General features: G+C 34.1%; 1 protein-coding gene across 1 annotated transcript; it reads left to right on the top strand.

Annotated features, from left to right (window-relative positions):
• The first annotated feature begins 6487 nt into the window (after nt 1-6487).
• LOC132564746 (adipocyte enhancer-binding protein 1-like) lies at nt 6488-15543 on the top strand. Its single transcript, XM_060229376.1, is given in 8 exon segments — nt 6488-6566; nt 7256-7391; nt 7393-7441; nt 10851-10997; nt 12187-12340; nt 12710-12874; nt 13725-13913; nt 15344-15543. Coding segments are annotated over 8 exon segments (1119 nt in total).
• The last annotated feature ends 1048 nt before the right edge of the window (nt 15544-16591 follow it).

Raw genomic sequence — 16591 nt, 5'->3', positions numbered from 1 at the left:
TAGGAGAACTGGAATCAATTGCCTATAATAGTTGTTCTGGAGCCTTGGGATCGCGTGGAACTTTGTCTAATAATGGAAATAGATCAGTTTCCTTTAAATCGTAATCCTCCTGTAACAATCATTTGATTCATTTTCCAAATTCGGTCTGAAGCATATTTAGCTGAGTGAAATAAATTTTGTTTAAACCTTGGACCTAGGCTCCCTGGTGCAGGCCTAACAGGGGAAATAGAGCTAATTCTATGACATTTTACTCTTCTTGTAAGAATGATTGAATTTTGCCCAATTTTGTTTAAAGTATTCTCAGATAAAGGAAAATCGCCTTTTTATCTACGGTAGCTCTCGGATCACTGAGGCAGGAGGGGCAGGGTCCTACAGGGGAAATTGAACAAATTTTTTTAAAAAAATAAAAACTATTTTTCCTTTTTTTCCCATTTCTATAACATAAACAAGAAGTCGAATGTTTTGGTGTTAAAGTATGATTGGTTTCGATTTTATCTCAAAACATTTTGAAACATGGAGTCATTTCACACAAAAACGTAATTAAAAAAAAAAAAAACAAACCAAATTTCCATCTCTGCTGCCATCAACTATATGAAACACACCAATAAGATGTGTTTCTTATGACTATGAAAGCTAAATAATCCATGTTCTGTTAGGTATTATGGTCAATGATAGATTCGGTGAGTACTCGGTGAGGATGAAATCAATTCAGATGATGATATACCTTTGAACATTAAACACTAACGCTGGATATGTATCTATCACTTCGGATCACAGTTGATACACACACATCCGAAACGAGTACAGCGGCTGACGGAGCCGAATCACTGGACCGTTAACATCGACATAGAGCAGAGAAAATCATAGCCATGAACGGGATGTGTTTTTAACGACTAAATTGTATATATATATAGTGAAAATATGGTAAATTCTCCATGTCCAGAAAACATATAAAAACTTCAAAAACCGGAAAACACGATGAGCTGTAAAACATAAGCGCTTTCAAATCTTCTTCAGATGTTTTACATTGTGTACATAGATAAAATTCTGACGTCATGAACAATGCCGTTTAATAGTGACGTCATATTTATATGGGAGATAATAAATGTACAATGAGATAAGTCTAGGTTAAGCTATTTAGTTTGTGATTAGATGTTTTGATGAAATATTTTTTCTTCTCTTTTCTAACAATATGACTCTCTGACCAAACTTTATAAAATGGAAATATAAGAAAGTTCTTCTTTCCCCATATGTCCAAATGTTTGCTTAATTTAATCTGGCGATACTGTGGTACATTTATATGTTGTTTATGTACACGGACTCGAGCTTGTAATTTATTACTAGTTTCTCCGATGTAAAATTCCTTGCAGCCTGGGCATGTTATCACATAAATAACATTTTTTGTATAACATGTCATATCACAAGTTACGGTGAACTCTTTTGTTCCAAAACTATATGATTTTCCTTCCATCATGTAATCGCCTGTACCACTGCGTGGATTTTTACACTTTGTGATTTTAAATTCCTATTGTTCATCTGTGTGCCAAGATTTATATAATCCCGCTGAAATATTTTAAACTAAATTATAAAATTCTGAGCAATCCTGAACAACACTGTTTAAATGTCATCAACTACAAGTAAAAATGTAGTTAGGCCTTCCCAATCTAATTTGCAAACAATTAATTATCTATTTTTGCTTGAAAAATAACTCCAATAATGCTCTTTCTAACGGCGACAGCATAAAACTTGTTTGTTAAGCATATTTTTACTGACGTTTTCGGTGTCTCCGCGAATTTGTTGGCAATACATCTTTAAACATATATATATATATATATATATATATATACATAAAATATTATATATATAGAGATATATTTAAATGATTAATGAATCATACACAACTATGATATCATCACCAAATCAAGGCAGTTATGACAAAGTAAATATAAATTTATATAGATTTATTGAATATACACGTATACTGAAAAACAGAGAATTAGTAAAGTAGTTATCAATCTGCGATGTCACTTGATACGTAGCGATTAAATCTGCAGCGCCATGATACTGTTATCCCCCTCTGTGGCCCAGTTCATGAAGCACAAGGTTTCAAAATTATTCGTTTTTCTATCGAGATTCATCTTTTGTCATGTATATAAAAATTCCTTGTATCCATAGAAAATGTGCAGTTATGGCATTTGAATGATGTCGATACATAGAACGACACTGAATGTGAAACTATTGATGAAACACATTCCTGAATATTTTACAAGACACAAGTGTATAATACTTTTATACAAAATTTTTGTTCGTAAGACCAGGTAAATGTTAAGTTGAGGAACTTCAACCTAGATGGGTCGGCAATCAAACGTTGATTTTATACACTCTTATGAAGTTTGGGAATCCATTAAAAACAAGAAAGGTCTGTACCCGTATCATTATTTGTAAGTATAACTGAATGTAAATAGAATAAAAATTATGAGGAAGTTTTTTGGTCGCCATAGTGATCTGATTGAGAACTACTCTATTTCTGTGTGTGACATGAAGGTGGACGTATTTGAAGCTCGTTAGGTTGGTTATTGGTTCCGTTGATATATACCTTTTTCTCATTTGAGAACGTGACATTATTTGCTTGGATTGATGACGGCTTACACAATAGGTGTCGTCACTGTAGCAGAAGACGCTTACTCTTTCAGAACATCTGGTATTATTATCCTTGTACTAGTTTTATTGAATTTGAGTTTGAAGTATGATAATGTTGCCAAGTTGATATTTTCTTGATGTTCAATGAATCCTGATTTTCCAGTTTTTTCTTTGTTAATATTGAATAGTGAACGGGTATAGATTCCGCCATCATTGAGCCTTGTTATTTCTATTTGCAGGAAGTACAAAAATGACAATCAAGGATCAAATAATTAGATATCTTGTGTGTCGGAACAATCACAAAGGTGTTATGTAAATCTTGATGTATTATTTCAACACCAGGATCCTGGAGAACAAACTTGAGTTTATCTTTCAAGCTGCCTATTCTTTTAAGAATGATATACTGTTTATATTTTTTCATCAACGCTCGGTTTACATTTACACATCATCATCATCATCAGTTTACACTTAAACATCATCATCAACATGCTTACATGTAAACACCATCATCATCATCATCATCATCATCATCATCATCATCATCATCATCATCATCATCGTCATCATCATCAGTTTACATGTACACACTATTCAGGGGATTAGTTGCAGGGAACAGTTTATTTGTATTTCATTTTGAACGGTTCTGTTTGAGATATACAAGTGTAGCAGTTTGGTTATGAAAATACATCCTTACATGCATATATATTTATAAACTACATAACAATTACATTGATAGTAAAGAGATAAAAATTGTTTAAATTTCTGACATGTGATTGTCATTGTTACCACCTCAACACATGCTACTAATTTCAACCTGACGCTACAGCTACAAATATATAGCAGAAATGGTTTTCTGAAGACCTGTTTTAAAATCAACAACATCGTCATGGCAACAAACTACTTACATTTCAGCAAATTTCAACTCGGAAATCCTCCATAACATGACCACGTGTAAACACTATGAACATTTCACTTCCTCTAAAGCTAGCTTTTGGTGTGTAGACGTAGTTTCGAGACTGCTCTTATAGTAATATCCAACACAATGGAAAAATATTATTCTGAAAAAAATACGAAGCCCCGCAGTGTCCACTTCAACATGACATGAACAATTTTAGCAAGGATTTATTTTTTCAAATTTTAATTTAACCTTTATAATGGTATAATCTAATGAACAAATATATCACCCCTGGCCACACCGAAAAACTGTACTGCTACCAAGAGTGTTTACTATGTCTATATATTGGTACATTATCACATTCATCAGCATATTCATCAACTGGCATATATACACATTATTACCATTACCATCATTTATACATAAACATACTCCTTTCTCTCTCTCTCTCTCTCTCTCTCTCTCTCTCTCTCTCTCTCTCTCTCTCTCTCTCACACACACACACACACACACACACACACACACACACACACCATAACAAATACATAAACACACAAATGAATACCAAATAGCGAAATACAGAGAGACAGAGAGGCTAGACTAGGAATGAAACGCACAAGTTGCATGTGCAAGTTATATAGAACCAAAAGTCCACGGTGAGAAGTAATAACGTAAGTTTTAAATAACGCAATAGTTTAAATATGTAATACCATTAAACTGAATTTATCAGAACATATGGAGTTAAGATCTTAGCCGTTCTCTTTTTTATGTAAGACTTAATCATGATCAAAATTTCATTGTGTAAGCGATAACTTGTAAGATTCTCATTATTTACAAATATTTACACAAATCCGTCAATTTTGTCACAAGTGTTTTGTTGGGGTCAATACCATCTAGCTACGGAAGAAATGGTATGGTGAGCGTTTTGTTGATCTGAAAAAAGGTCAGGAGGCAAAATCCACATATTACCAATCTATCATCGAAAGTAACCTAAACAATCCTAGTAAATTATGAAAATTCGTAAGGGATCTTGTCCCAAAGCATGACTATTACTCAGGGATCTATATTGGGACCTCTTTTATTTTTAACTTTTATAAATGATCTTCCCTTAGAAATACAGTGTAAAACTGATATGTACGTTGATGACACAACTCTATCAGCTTCTGATTCTTCTATTTTAAATGTCAAAAAATAATTACAATGTGACCTAAATGCAGTCGAAAACTGGTGTACAGAAAATAGAATGATTATTAGTGCTGACAAAACAAACTGTATGGTTATAACCACTAAGCGGAAACATAGTAGAAATGATTATATCTTAGATCTGTCTTTAAACAATACAGAGCATGACCAGGTACAGTCTGCTAAAATACTGGATGTAAAAATTGATAAGTGTTTATGCTGGGAAGATCATGTCAAATATGTATTAGGAAAAATGTGTGTGTGTCTGTTGAGAAGAATTAAGGGAATACCTGCTAAGGAACGCTAGAATCAAATATTTTAATGTATGCGTTTTCCCCCACTTCCTGTATTGTTCAATAGTCTGGAGCGTAGGTTTAAAAGAAATTGTCACAAACGCTTTACAAAGCTCAAAAGCAGGCAGCAAGAGTGATTTTAGATGTACCATATGACACTCCATCTGCTGATTTGTCTTGTGTTTAAAACTGGTTGTCATTAGCTGATTTTTATCGTTACAGGATAGGTTCAATGGTATACAAATATGTTCATCATCTTGTTCCTGAATATTTATGTAGTTTGTTTGACTTAAAGTCTGATATCGATACCAGATGTACAAGATCAAGCCATGACAGTATTTTACATATTCCTAAACATCGTACCAAGTTTTATGGGAATAATTTTGTAGTTACAGGAAGCCAACTCTGAAACAATTTGCTGAATTAGGTAAGGACGGCAACACGTTTTACTTTCTTTAAACGTTCCCTCAGTAATCACCTCATGGAGCATGGATGAACAGATTTCAAAATAAAATTGTATAAAGAACTTTTTAAAGTGTATTCAATATTTTAGCATATTATTATCCTACTGTCTTACCTATCAAATTTTAACCCATAATTAACTGTTTATCATCCAGAGTATGTCTTGTGTCAACATTGCAAACACACATTATTATATTTATGCCAATCTAAATTGTTATCTGTGATATCTTGCTTTCTTACTACAGGTTCACTATGTATATACCATATGTAACTTTTAACTAGCACATATATAATGTATTTTACTAACAAGAGGACCATATGGAAGATTAGCCGTTGGCTAAATATGTAATCCTCAGAAAATATTTTTTTTTATTATTATCAAAACGACAGCAAAACGACGCTTACCGCACGTCGCGTTCATGAAGCTCACGTATATAGCATAGTGTTATACCGTTTCCACTCGCCTTCTTCATGTGTTAGTATTGTACTTTACTAATCATAATCTCACTATAATATGTATAACAATGAATTATAGTTTATTTGTAAGTTTGTTGTCACCTTTACATCCCTTGATGAAGTCATGTTCCATAAAAATATCGATAGTTTGAAATGAAATATTGAAATATATTTGTATCTTTCCATCACTACTTAGAGGAATAGAATCAGGTTACTTCATGGGATCATCGGCGGATATTTCCCCCGAGAAGAAAACTCTATATCAGAATATTAATCCTTAAAATTCTGATTAATCTGCGTTTATGCTTGTTCATTGAAATTAGCTATACTATAACAGTTATAAAAAATATTTATTTGCGTAGATTTCATCATTTATTTTACGTGCATCGTTTAAATAGGTGCGTTATCACGAACCTAGTATCCATTAGATCGTTACCATACTTATCTTGAGTAAAAGACTGAGCTGGCCGGTAGAGGTAGTATTCCCCAGATACCGAATATGTACCATTACGAAATATAAGACCACGTTTGACACAATTTGATTTCACTTATGGAAAAGATGGATATAAAGGTGAGAAAACTTCGATTTTGGATTGACTTTGCGATGACATGGTGGAATTTATGTCACGTCATTGCGGGTAAGTGTTTTCTCCCTTTGAATGACGACTGAATCAGTTACAGCTATAAGAAAATATCGTTCAACCTTAAGGTGTTTTCCAGTTTGTTATGTTTATTTTAGTAATTACTTGTTTCATCTGTTTTCCTTTCTTCATTGTTTTGTTGAGACTAGATTTACATTTTTGTTTTCCGTTTACATGCCAATACACAGTCTTTGTCTAGAAATTTCTATTGTTGTCAATGTTAAGATTGTGATATGACGGTTTTAATTGATATAAATGACTTATACTAATTTATCTACAGTAAATGTTTGCTAAACCCTTTCGTCCGTCTAATGTGCGCATGACTAGTTATCTTATATGTTCCTATATTTATCCTACATACAGTTATAGATAAATTACAGATTCTTCATATCAAGAAATGCAATTCAAATTCCTTCTGATCAGATCCTATATTTGTTTCATGTTACTCTTTACAGTATATATTTTTTGTACATTCAATATTTTTTTCTGTTACACTGGACATGCAACTGTGAACATACAACACAAATACAACAGCAAAAATGACATTTGATGAAAAAAGGTTCAGGGAACGAACGTTACACTGCTTGAGATATCTTACAATGGAACAATGTTTTCCGGCACAATAAAACGCCAGCGCTTGCTTTGGGAATTATATTTTCTTGTATTTTCTCTTTGCTCTGTTCTAGACCAGACAGTCTGTTCGGAATACCTTGTGTCAGGACTCTATGGCTTGGATGATTCGGCTTTAGATGCATCATCTTCAAAGCCTTCAAGTTTCGGCGGTATTCTCAGTCCACAAAATGCCAGGCTTTATACTAATGGAAAGCTCTGCTTGGCATTCGAAAAACGAGGATACTTGACAGTATATACAGGTATGTTTTTTTATGTGAAAAGGCCAAGCCTGAAAAGGCATTGCATTTACCAGCTTAGTACACATGTATTCGTAATTACTACAACAGCGGTATCGGACTGAAATAATTCATAGGTATCTGTAACGATATCAGAAAACAAAAAAAGAAAGCTGGTGTCATGTAGCGAATAGGCTCGAGAAACATAGGACCAGGTATCGCCAAAAGTAAAAGACTTATTTATCGGTATGACGTCATGTTTAAGTAATAATGGGTTAACAACAACATAATAATCATGCATAAAATACTTTGATTAGGGTATTATATCAGAAGTATTGAATAGTATAGATAAGTTTTGAAGGTAGTTTCATAATGACTATAGATTCAAAGGTATTAATACGAAGATTTATATACTGGGCACACTATTGAAAGATAAATATTTGTGTCAAAGGGTAAAAATATTTTAGATATGAACACCGGAGAGAAGCTTAACAAAAACAACACAATTCTGACCCACTTTTTATCAGTATCATTCATGTGTGTCGTGTATGATTTCAGAAAAGGTTCATAACCCTCTAAAACAAAGTGAAAGGCCCACTGGCGCTGAAAATTCAAAATTCTTCAGTGGGTTCAGCGACGTTATGAATAGTGAGTGTGTTATCGATTGGCCCCAATAATTGCACGACATCGGTTTGGCATGTTGCGAATCAGGAACCGTATAGTTGTTTGTGGAATCCATGAAAATTTATGACGAATATCAACAGCAAGCTCTTGTATGTTGACATGAAGTCGTAAACGATCGTTAATGCGTTGCTGTAACATGTCCCACATTTGCCAGATCAGTTAAGGTCGGATGGAGATTAGGCCAGTCCATAAGCGCGATATATGTCGTCGATCACAAACACACGCGTTCATGTGATAAATAGTTTGTTCCTAACATTATGTCATCCACATGACCACTTCGGCATTGATTTGAGTTCCATTAAGGGAAACCACTAGCTCCACCTCCCTCATAGGAGACTGGTCTCTTGATGATGTAGGTGGGGGAGTCGGAGAACTTGACCGACTTGGAAAGTTTCCGTTAGGTTCAGGGAGCATGAAACGAAATCTCCCTGTTTATGGAACTCTGATCTTTCAGATACAGTGGTATGGACGGTGATATCCGGTACCTACAAGTATACGTGACATGACTTTCTTAACTATTTCGCTACTTGTTGAAGTGCTTTTTATTGTTTCTTTTTCATTATGACAATATAAAACTGAATGGGTGTCGGACTCGAGATTCAAACATGGCTCAGTGGTTAGCTACCGATGCCTTAAAATACTTATTAAATACTTATTTATTGTTTTAGCATTTATTTCTTCCATCTTTTCTCTACAGCCCTCAGAGATGTTTCTGCATCACGCTGGTCATATGTGGTGTTGTCTGCATGAGCAATAACATATAGCAAAGTCTGTATTCGCTGTGCAAACTCGGCTAAACTCTCTGTTTCCTCCTGTTTATCACATTAGCTTTCCCGGTCGGTCACTACAGTGAGATCTTTATTACTAAATCTCTTTTATTTTCTGTTTCAATATTTCAAATGATTGCATCACCAACATAACAGTAAACAAATTGAGTAATTCTTTAAAGGCTCCATGCGTTTTCCTAAATTATACAACCTAACTTGAGGGCAAATTGCTTTCATCTTCCCATCCCTGACTACATGGCCATATTGACATCTGTGACAACGATGATCGCCCATCCGTCCAACATCAGGGCTGTCACTACTCCTACATTACGTGACTACTCCTCTCCCCTAAGTTGAGAAATCGTATGAGAGTTACTACTTGAGGGACTTGTACGTCTGCCTCTAAAAGTAGTTTGATATTGGTCACATGAACGACTTAAACCTGTGTCTCGTCAGTCAACCGGGCCGCGTCGCGAGTTATGATAGTCAACATTCATTCTACTCTCTGTCAACGGCTATATTTCTATTGGGTATGGATGGTAGGTTTCAGTCTACTAGTGGAACCGCTGTTCTTTAACCCTATTATTAGTTCTAGCTAACTGTACATCATCATGATTGGGGTTCTCGCTTTTAACATTGTTTTGTCCTGGCTGAGAGTCCATGCACTCTAGCAACGAGTGCATAATCTGGGTCCCATGTATTCCTATCATCTGATAACCGATGGTGGTCAGTTGGTGGATGTCAGCCTGGTTGTACCTATTATCCTAGGGTGTGTCCCTATCCAAGGGAGCTAAATTACCAACTTGGATATCACAACCCTGTGCTTTTGGTTATAAAGTGTTAAGCGACTGACTCCTAGGTTGACACTCTCCACTGTAAATCACAAAGGTCTGATTCATGTTTATATCCCGATTGACTAGCCTTCTGTTCAGCACCTGATAATGTTAACACGTGTACTTTGTTCCCTCACAAATCTGCCATCCCTAGGCATGGCCTGTAGTGTGGATCCAAAACAGTTATCAACGTCCTAACAGTGTGATAAAGTTGTTGGTGCCTGTACCTTAGTAGTAATAGAATAATTCGGTGTACGAAACCATGAGTGTGCACATATTGACTTCTCCGAGACGTTGGCCATGTTACAGTTCCTGGATTTGAACCAACATCAGTCTCTGACCTAATTAAGGGCATCTGTGTACTTGTCAACATTAATTCTTTTGAGCTCCTTCTGCAGTTTTCTGAAGTACCTGGTTTCCATGAAGTCCATCTTCAGTTTACCAGTGATTGTATTACTACGTAGGGACATAAAATTGTAAAACTAGTTGTTTTCAAGGCACTAATTTAATGCCTGTAACAACTCTTTCTGAAAGCCATCCCTGCTACATATATCCATACCTATATATCCATACCTGTTGTTATTTTCTAAACAAACACAGAAAAAAGAAAAATAATACCTTTTTAAGGTCCCTAACGATCTAAAAGACGCACACCCGGCCTTTATTTGGCAATAATTGAAAACAACGTGTAAGAAGCGCAAGGTTTGTTCAAAATTACCTACGGCTAATCATAATAAAAACAAATTCTAAACTAGCACGCTTGAGAACAGGCCTGGTCTAAATGCGTAGTTTGAAAGTTAGAAGTCCAAAGAGCACCTTCGTGCAGGTTCGCGCCAAACTTCACAGGGGTTCTACGATATCTCGCGTCGTCCATGTCACTTTGTCAGTATTGACAACCAGGGGAGATAATTTTCCCCGGTTTTCCATAAAATTTAATTTAGGATCTGATAACATGATGGATATCAGCTTTCGAATATAGAAAAGAAAACACAGCATTCTGATCGTTGTGATACATTTCATAAATTATATTTCATAAATGAAAGGGAAAACAAACATTCCCCATAAAAGTTTTAAAGGCATAAATTCCCATTTACTTTAATAACCAAGCGCCAGTAAATAACAATTGACTGATATACCGGCATGTTTTAGGTTCGGTTTCCGAGAGAGACAGTTGTTGACACTGTGATATTACAGGGCCGAGGAAGTCACCGGACTTGGGTCAAGACATATTACATTTCGTACAGCATTGATGGCAACACATGGACTGTAGTGACTTCACAAAACAACCAACCGAAGGTACGCTTGACTACAGCAGTGAACACAAAGGATTAGTGTTAAGAGTATATTTTATCACAAATTGATACCAAATATCATGAAATATAAGTATTTTATTTATATACTATGTAACAATCATAGGTAATTTTGTCCTTGATGATTGAGTTGCTTTATCATCATACATTTTGTTCATCTTAGCTTATTTCAATCCCCAGTATATACATTTGCAATTATTATCATTTAATATTACTTCATATTATTCGTAAAATATAGAGAGAGATGTGTATTTCATCATCAAGATGCTGAATCTGAGGAAGTGTTTCGTATCTATTTAAAAAAATCTCACATTCGTGTCGATTTGATATTTAACTTCACAAATAACTTGATATGTCTGTATAGGTAAGGCTCATGATATATCCTTTTTTTAAATTCACTTGATGAATTCGGTATTCTGTTTCTTTTTCGAAATGTATTTGAAGGATTACATGTTTGACATATTTCGATATGCAATTAATTCCAACATAATGTGTTACACTTTCGTGTTCGCATACACTTTGTGTATTGTTTGTGTCAATCAGTGTACTTGTAAACTGCAAAAGGGCGATTTAAATGACGTTTTAAAGAAACTTCGATTGTTGATTTCGTTTTGACGGCTTGATCCGGTTAATTTCAACGCTTTCTGGTTGCTAAGGTCTTTTGTAGTTGTCAAATAGATTTTATTTGATTTATCACAATTTATCGCAGATTTCAAACTCCAAATTTCCTGGAATCTTATCACACAAAATAAATATTTCAGCTTGTTTCTTGATCTTGAGAAAGAATGAAAATGTCAAAAAAAAAAAAAAAATAAGATAACCACTCTTTTTGGCAAAATCTATACTGTATCGAGCATATTGAATCAAATGAAAAAATAACATTTTAACAATATCTGCTCCTTACAATTTTAATACCATGCAATAAAAGACGGAAATATATTCTTAAAAATAAATCATGTTTTTTTTCCTGTTACATATATTCTGACGGCTACATTAGTAAAAGGATTGCCTTTTACCTTTCTAAAATGTATCCGTACAAATAAACTGTAGGAGTACATTCTTGATTTGTTGGAATAGTATCAAACGTCATAACTCATTCTATAAGCATGTGTTCTGCGTCGGGTACATATATCAGTATTTTAGTTTCCTATTTTTTGTTTTTTGCAAAACGGTAGATGTTTACTGGAAACTATGATAGCAATACCTTGGTGAAATCGAACCTTGTTCCAAATATCACTGCGCGGTACATTCGAATCTATCCCCAAAGCATACATCGACACATTTGTCTTCGATTTGACCTTAGCGGTTGCTACAAAGTTGAAGAAACAGGTATGTAAAAACATCGCTATTAATTTTTTTTCCTTTCACAATACAGGACAGGGAAGCACCTATATACATGATTTGTATATGATAACGTACCACCAACACGAAAAACTCATCTTTTGGACCTTTGTAACTTGAAAATTGAAAAGAAATTAAATACTTTTTTATATATAAATTGCGATTTCAATAACTTTCTCAAAAAATATTAGGATATTTTTTAAGTATATGAATCTGTCATTATCAGATGGCAACAGGTTTAAATCTCTTATATGTGAAAATAAAGTAATATTGTCAATTATTCTATTATCTTTCCCTTTAATATCCATGCAGAAGAAATTAACTTGTTTATTTTAAAATTATAGTCCTTTATTCCAGAGCGATACTCAGAATTCAACAGAGTGCCAATCTTACCACCTATAGAATATGAACAGCATGTTTTGCTTGAGATACAGTCAAAAAATCTTCCAGCGTGTGGTAAACTATGCCACATGGAAAAGGAATGTCGTTTCTTCAACTTTGACATCATCCAGAAAAAATGTAGTATGTTCTCCTTAATGCATACAACATCCACAACATTTTCTGCCGAAATGACGCCATTTTTTTTCAACAAAGGTTAGCTATATATGATTGAACATAATATTTCATAAATCACCACAAATGTACAAAAATCAGGTATGTGCATTACTGAGAATCGATGTTACCTTTTAACAAACTATTCCACTTTTATGTATTAAATTGCAAATGTTATTTTCATGTAATAATGGTGAAGAGATGTCGGGGTTTAAGTAGTTTTCAATATCTTCTATGATATTCATGTAACAATGTTAGAGGACTGCGGTAGTCATGAGGTGGTTGGGATATAACGCTAATTCTTGCAATCGTAAACTATTTCATCTTAGCAGCAGTAATATTGTTAAGTTAAATGATTAAACCTTATAGCTTTTAGAGAATTGATGAACTTCAGCAACTTCACTGTCTTTTGAATTTATAGCCATAGTTTATAGTAATGCCAAACACTGCAGTTGTCTTTCAACCTTGCAAACACATGCACTGAATTATGCACGATATCGTTGCTGTTTTCCCAATATTCAAACAGCGAGTTTCTCCAATACAAAATTCATTTAATCCACTAACATAACACAACTTCCTGATCTGTAAGTAGTATTTCAGCCAATTTCTTCAGTTCATGAAATTATCCTTTATCATCAAAGTAATTTATCATTAGCGTAGGCGATACCTTGCAGATGGATATCACACCAGGTAGAAATTCTCAGTGGAAAAAATCCACTTATATCATTAAAAGGTTAGGTTGTTTTGAACTTTTAATCATACAGTTACGGGACAATGATTTAGATTGTATAGCCCTGTAGCTCTTTTTTTCAACTTTAAGGTAAATATACGTCTCTTGGTTACCGTCAAATTCAACACGGAAGGTTCATGTATAAAGTGAACGAAGTCAGTATGAATCAGGAGAGTGCTTCCAAGGAGTGTATGCAGCAACGTTCATGTCTGATCAAGATCGACTCCGCATCCGCCATGTTGAGTCTACAGAATGTCATCGCCGGAAACGTTAGACTGGGTAGGAATAGACGTCCATTTTTATTTCTTTAAACTTTTAATCAGCTGTTTCGTGTCTGACAAATGGATGATATTTGATAGTTTTTTCGCTTAATATCACATATCTCGAATTGACATCATATATAAGTACAACTAAAAAACATACATGTCGACTTTTTGGTTTGAAAAAAATTGTCGAGTTAAGTCGCAATATTTTCAATAGACCTATTTTTAGTGTTTCTAACTGTTCTCTTCTGTTCCCTGGTTTAATTTACTAAAGAGCGTATCGAAGCAGGTCACAACGTCTATGAAAAATCGCCAATTTCACCATCAAATGTACTGATGATGTCTTGTATTTCAATAATAAGGAACATCCATCTTTATCAATAACGTAACCAACATGGATAGCTTTTCACCAAGCTTTATGGCAAGTGTGATAATTCTAATTTCCTTACGGTGAATTTTCCTTTCAAAGACAACAATAGTCCTGTATCTACAAATTATTCTCTGAACATGTCGAAGCTGATCTAATATCCAATAGCATAATCCAGGGTCTGGATTTTCTTGCAAAAAACACGGAAGAGTAAGCGTCTTCTGCTTCATCGTCGACACCCGCAACGTAAACTTGGTTAATCGAAATAATTAATGCCAAGTGTTCTCAAATCAGAACAAGGTATACAACAGTGGAACCAGCAAACAAACTGACGAATACTAAAGACCTCTAGATTTTATACCACACAACTTCCCCGTAAGTTTCATCAACAAGTTTGAACACTTAAGTTGAATTATGTGTAAGTGGTTAAACCGAGGTAAGTAGTGGTCAATCATTCCTAAACCGAGATAAGTATTGGTCAGTCCGTTCTAAACCGAGATAAGTATTGGTAAATCATCTCTAAACCAAGGTAAGTTTTGGTGAATCATCTCTTAAACGATGTAAGTATTGGTCAATCATTCCTCAACCGAGGAAAGTATTGGTCAATCAGTCCTCTGACCGAGATAAGTATTGGTCAATCATTCCTAAACTAAGGTATCGGTCAACCAATCCTCTGACCGAGATCAATATTGGTCAATCCGTCCTAAACCGAGATAAGTATTGGTCAATCATCTCTAAACCGAGGTAAGTATTGGTGAATCATCTCTTAACCGATGTAAGTATTGGTCAATCATCTCTAAACCGAGGTAAGTATTGGTCAATCAGTCATAACCAGGGGTAAATAATGATCAGTAACTTCTAATGATATGATATTCCTAGATCTAATTCTTTGTTCATGAAACTATCATGCTAGGCAGGTAAATTGCCAGTCAAATATATTGGTTAGTTTTAATGGCTTGTCTGATTTATCATACTTTTTATTTTATTTTAATGACATTCTAGAACTAATTTTATAAAAGATATTGTTCTGTATCAAAACATGAAACATGACACAAATATTTTCCTTCTCTTTTTTGCAGAACTTGGCTACTCTCACTTGTTTGTGTCCGGTAGGTATTTGTCCATGACATGGCAGCACAATGACGGCTCAGCGTTAAACAGCTCCCTCTGGTCGTCAGGCAACCCTGACCCAGGTCAAGGTCACTGTGTAGTGATGACACCGACTGGCCTTGTCAGCGCTAATTGTTTGGAGAAACATTTCTCTATTTGTGGTTTTTAGAGCAAATCACTCTGAGAAAACGCTATAGAATTAAATTATATAGTGGATTAGAATATCATTCACCACCTAAGTGCCATATTGTATTTTTAGCATAATATTGAAGTTATTTGTAAAAATCAATTAAATTAGGATCTCTGAGAATTATTCTTGAAATCAATATATGATCAATGGAGTAATAAGACAGGACAGACAAATAAACAATAAATAGATAAAATATTACTTATATTTGCTTATTAGGATACATAACTAATATTGGACCACACTGTCGATATAACGTACTATATATAAAATTTATATCCATGCGGTTGAGTTTACCTTTTTACTTTTTTTTATTATTCTAGCTTTTTAAGTGCACTCAAGAGTGACTGTTCTTTTTCCATTGCTATAATCTAACAAAGAATACACTTCTTGTTCTTGGAGTTATTTACAGATACTGAAATAGTGACAATTTGTTTCTGTAATGTTTCTATCCATATACCACTATTCAGATTACATCTATCAAAGTACTATTTGAACTTCTGTCAAGAACTTTCCATATCTTGGTGATATGATATGATCGAAAGGAGATTTGGTAATGTCATTTAAAAATATAAAAATAATTGTGCATTCTCAGCAGGTCTCTTTAATATCTGAAGTGATCAGTTTTTATTGGCTGCATAATTCATTTTATCTTATACATTAGTATATTTAAGTATGAAACTAATATAAAATAATGTATATTTTTCTTTTACTTTTTTTGCATATAATTAGTATATCTTTATTGTGAAGTTCAGTAAACTGTACAATATGATTTAAATTTTGATAAAATATTTCTATCGTAGGGTTTTCTTTCTCAAAGCAATGATAAAACATATAGTACTGAATTGAACGAGTTAAAGGTAGCAGTACACAGTGTAGTCACTGGCGAGTTATTTGTTCATTAGATTATCGCGTAATAAAGGTTTTAACTAAAATTTAAAAAAAAATAGATCATTGTTAAAATTGGTCTTGCTATGTTGAAGTGGGGTTTAATTCTTTTCAGAATGATATTTTAGCCTTGTGTTCGAGA

The sequence above is a fragment of the Ylistrum balloti genome, unplaced genomic scaffold (genome assembly GCF_031769215.1).
Source record: "Ylistrum balloti isolate Yb309-2 unplaced genomic scaffold, AGI_CSIRO_Ybal_v1 Utg372688, whole genome shotgun sequence".
Classification (NCBI taxonomy): domain Eukaryota; kingdom Metazoa; phylum Mollusca; class Bivalvia; order Pectinida; family Pectinidae; genus Ylistrum; species Ylistrum balloti.
This window is presented reverse-complemented; position numbering and strand designations above follow the sequence as displayed.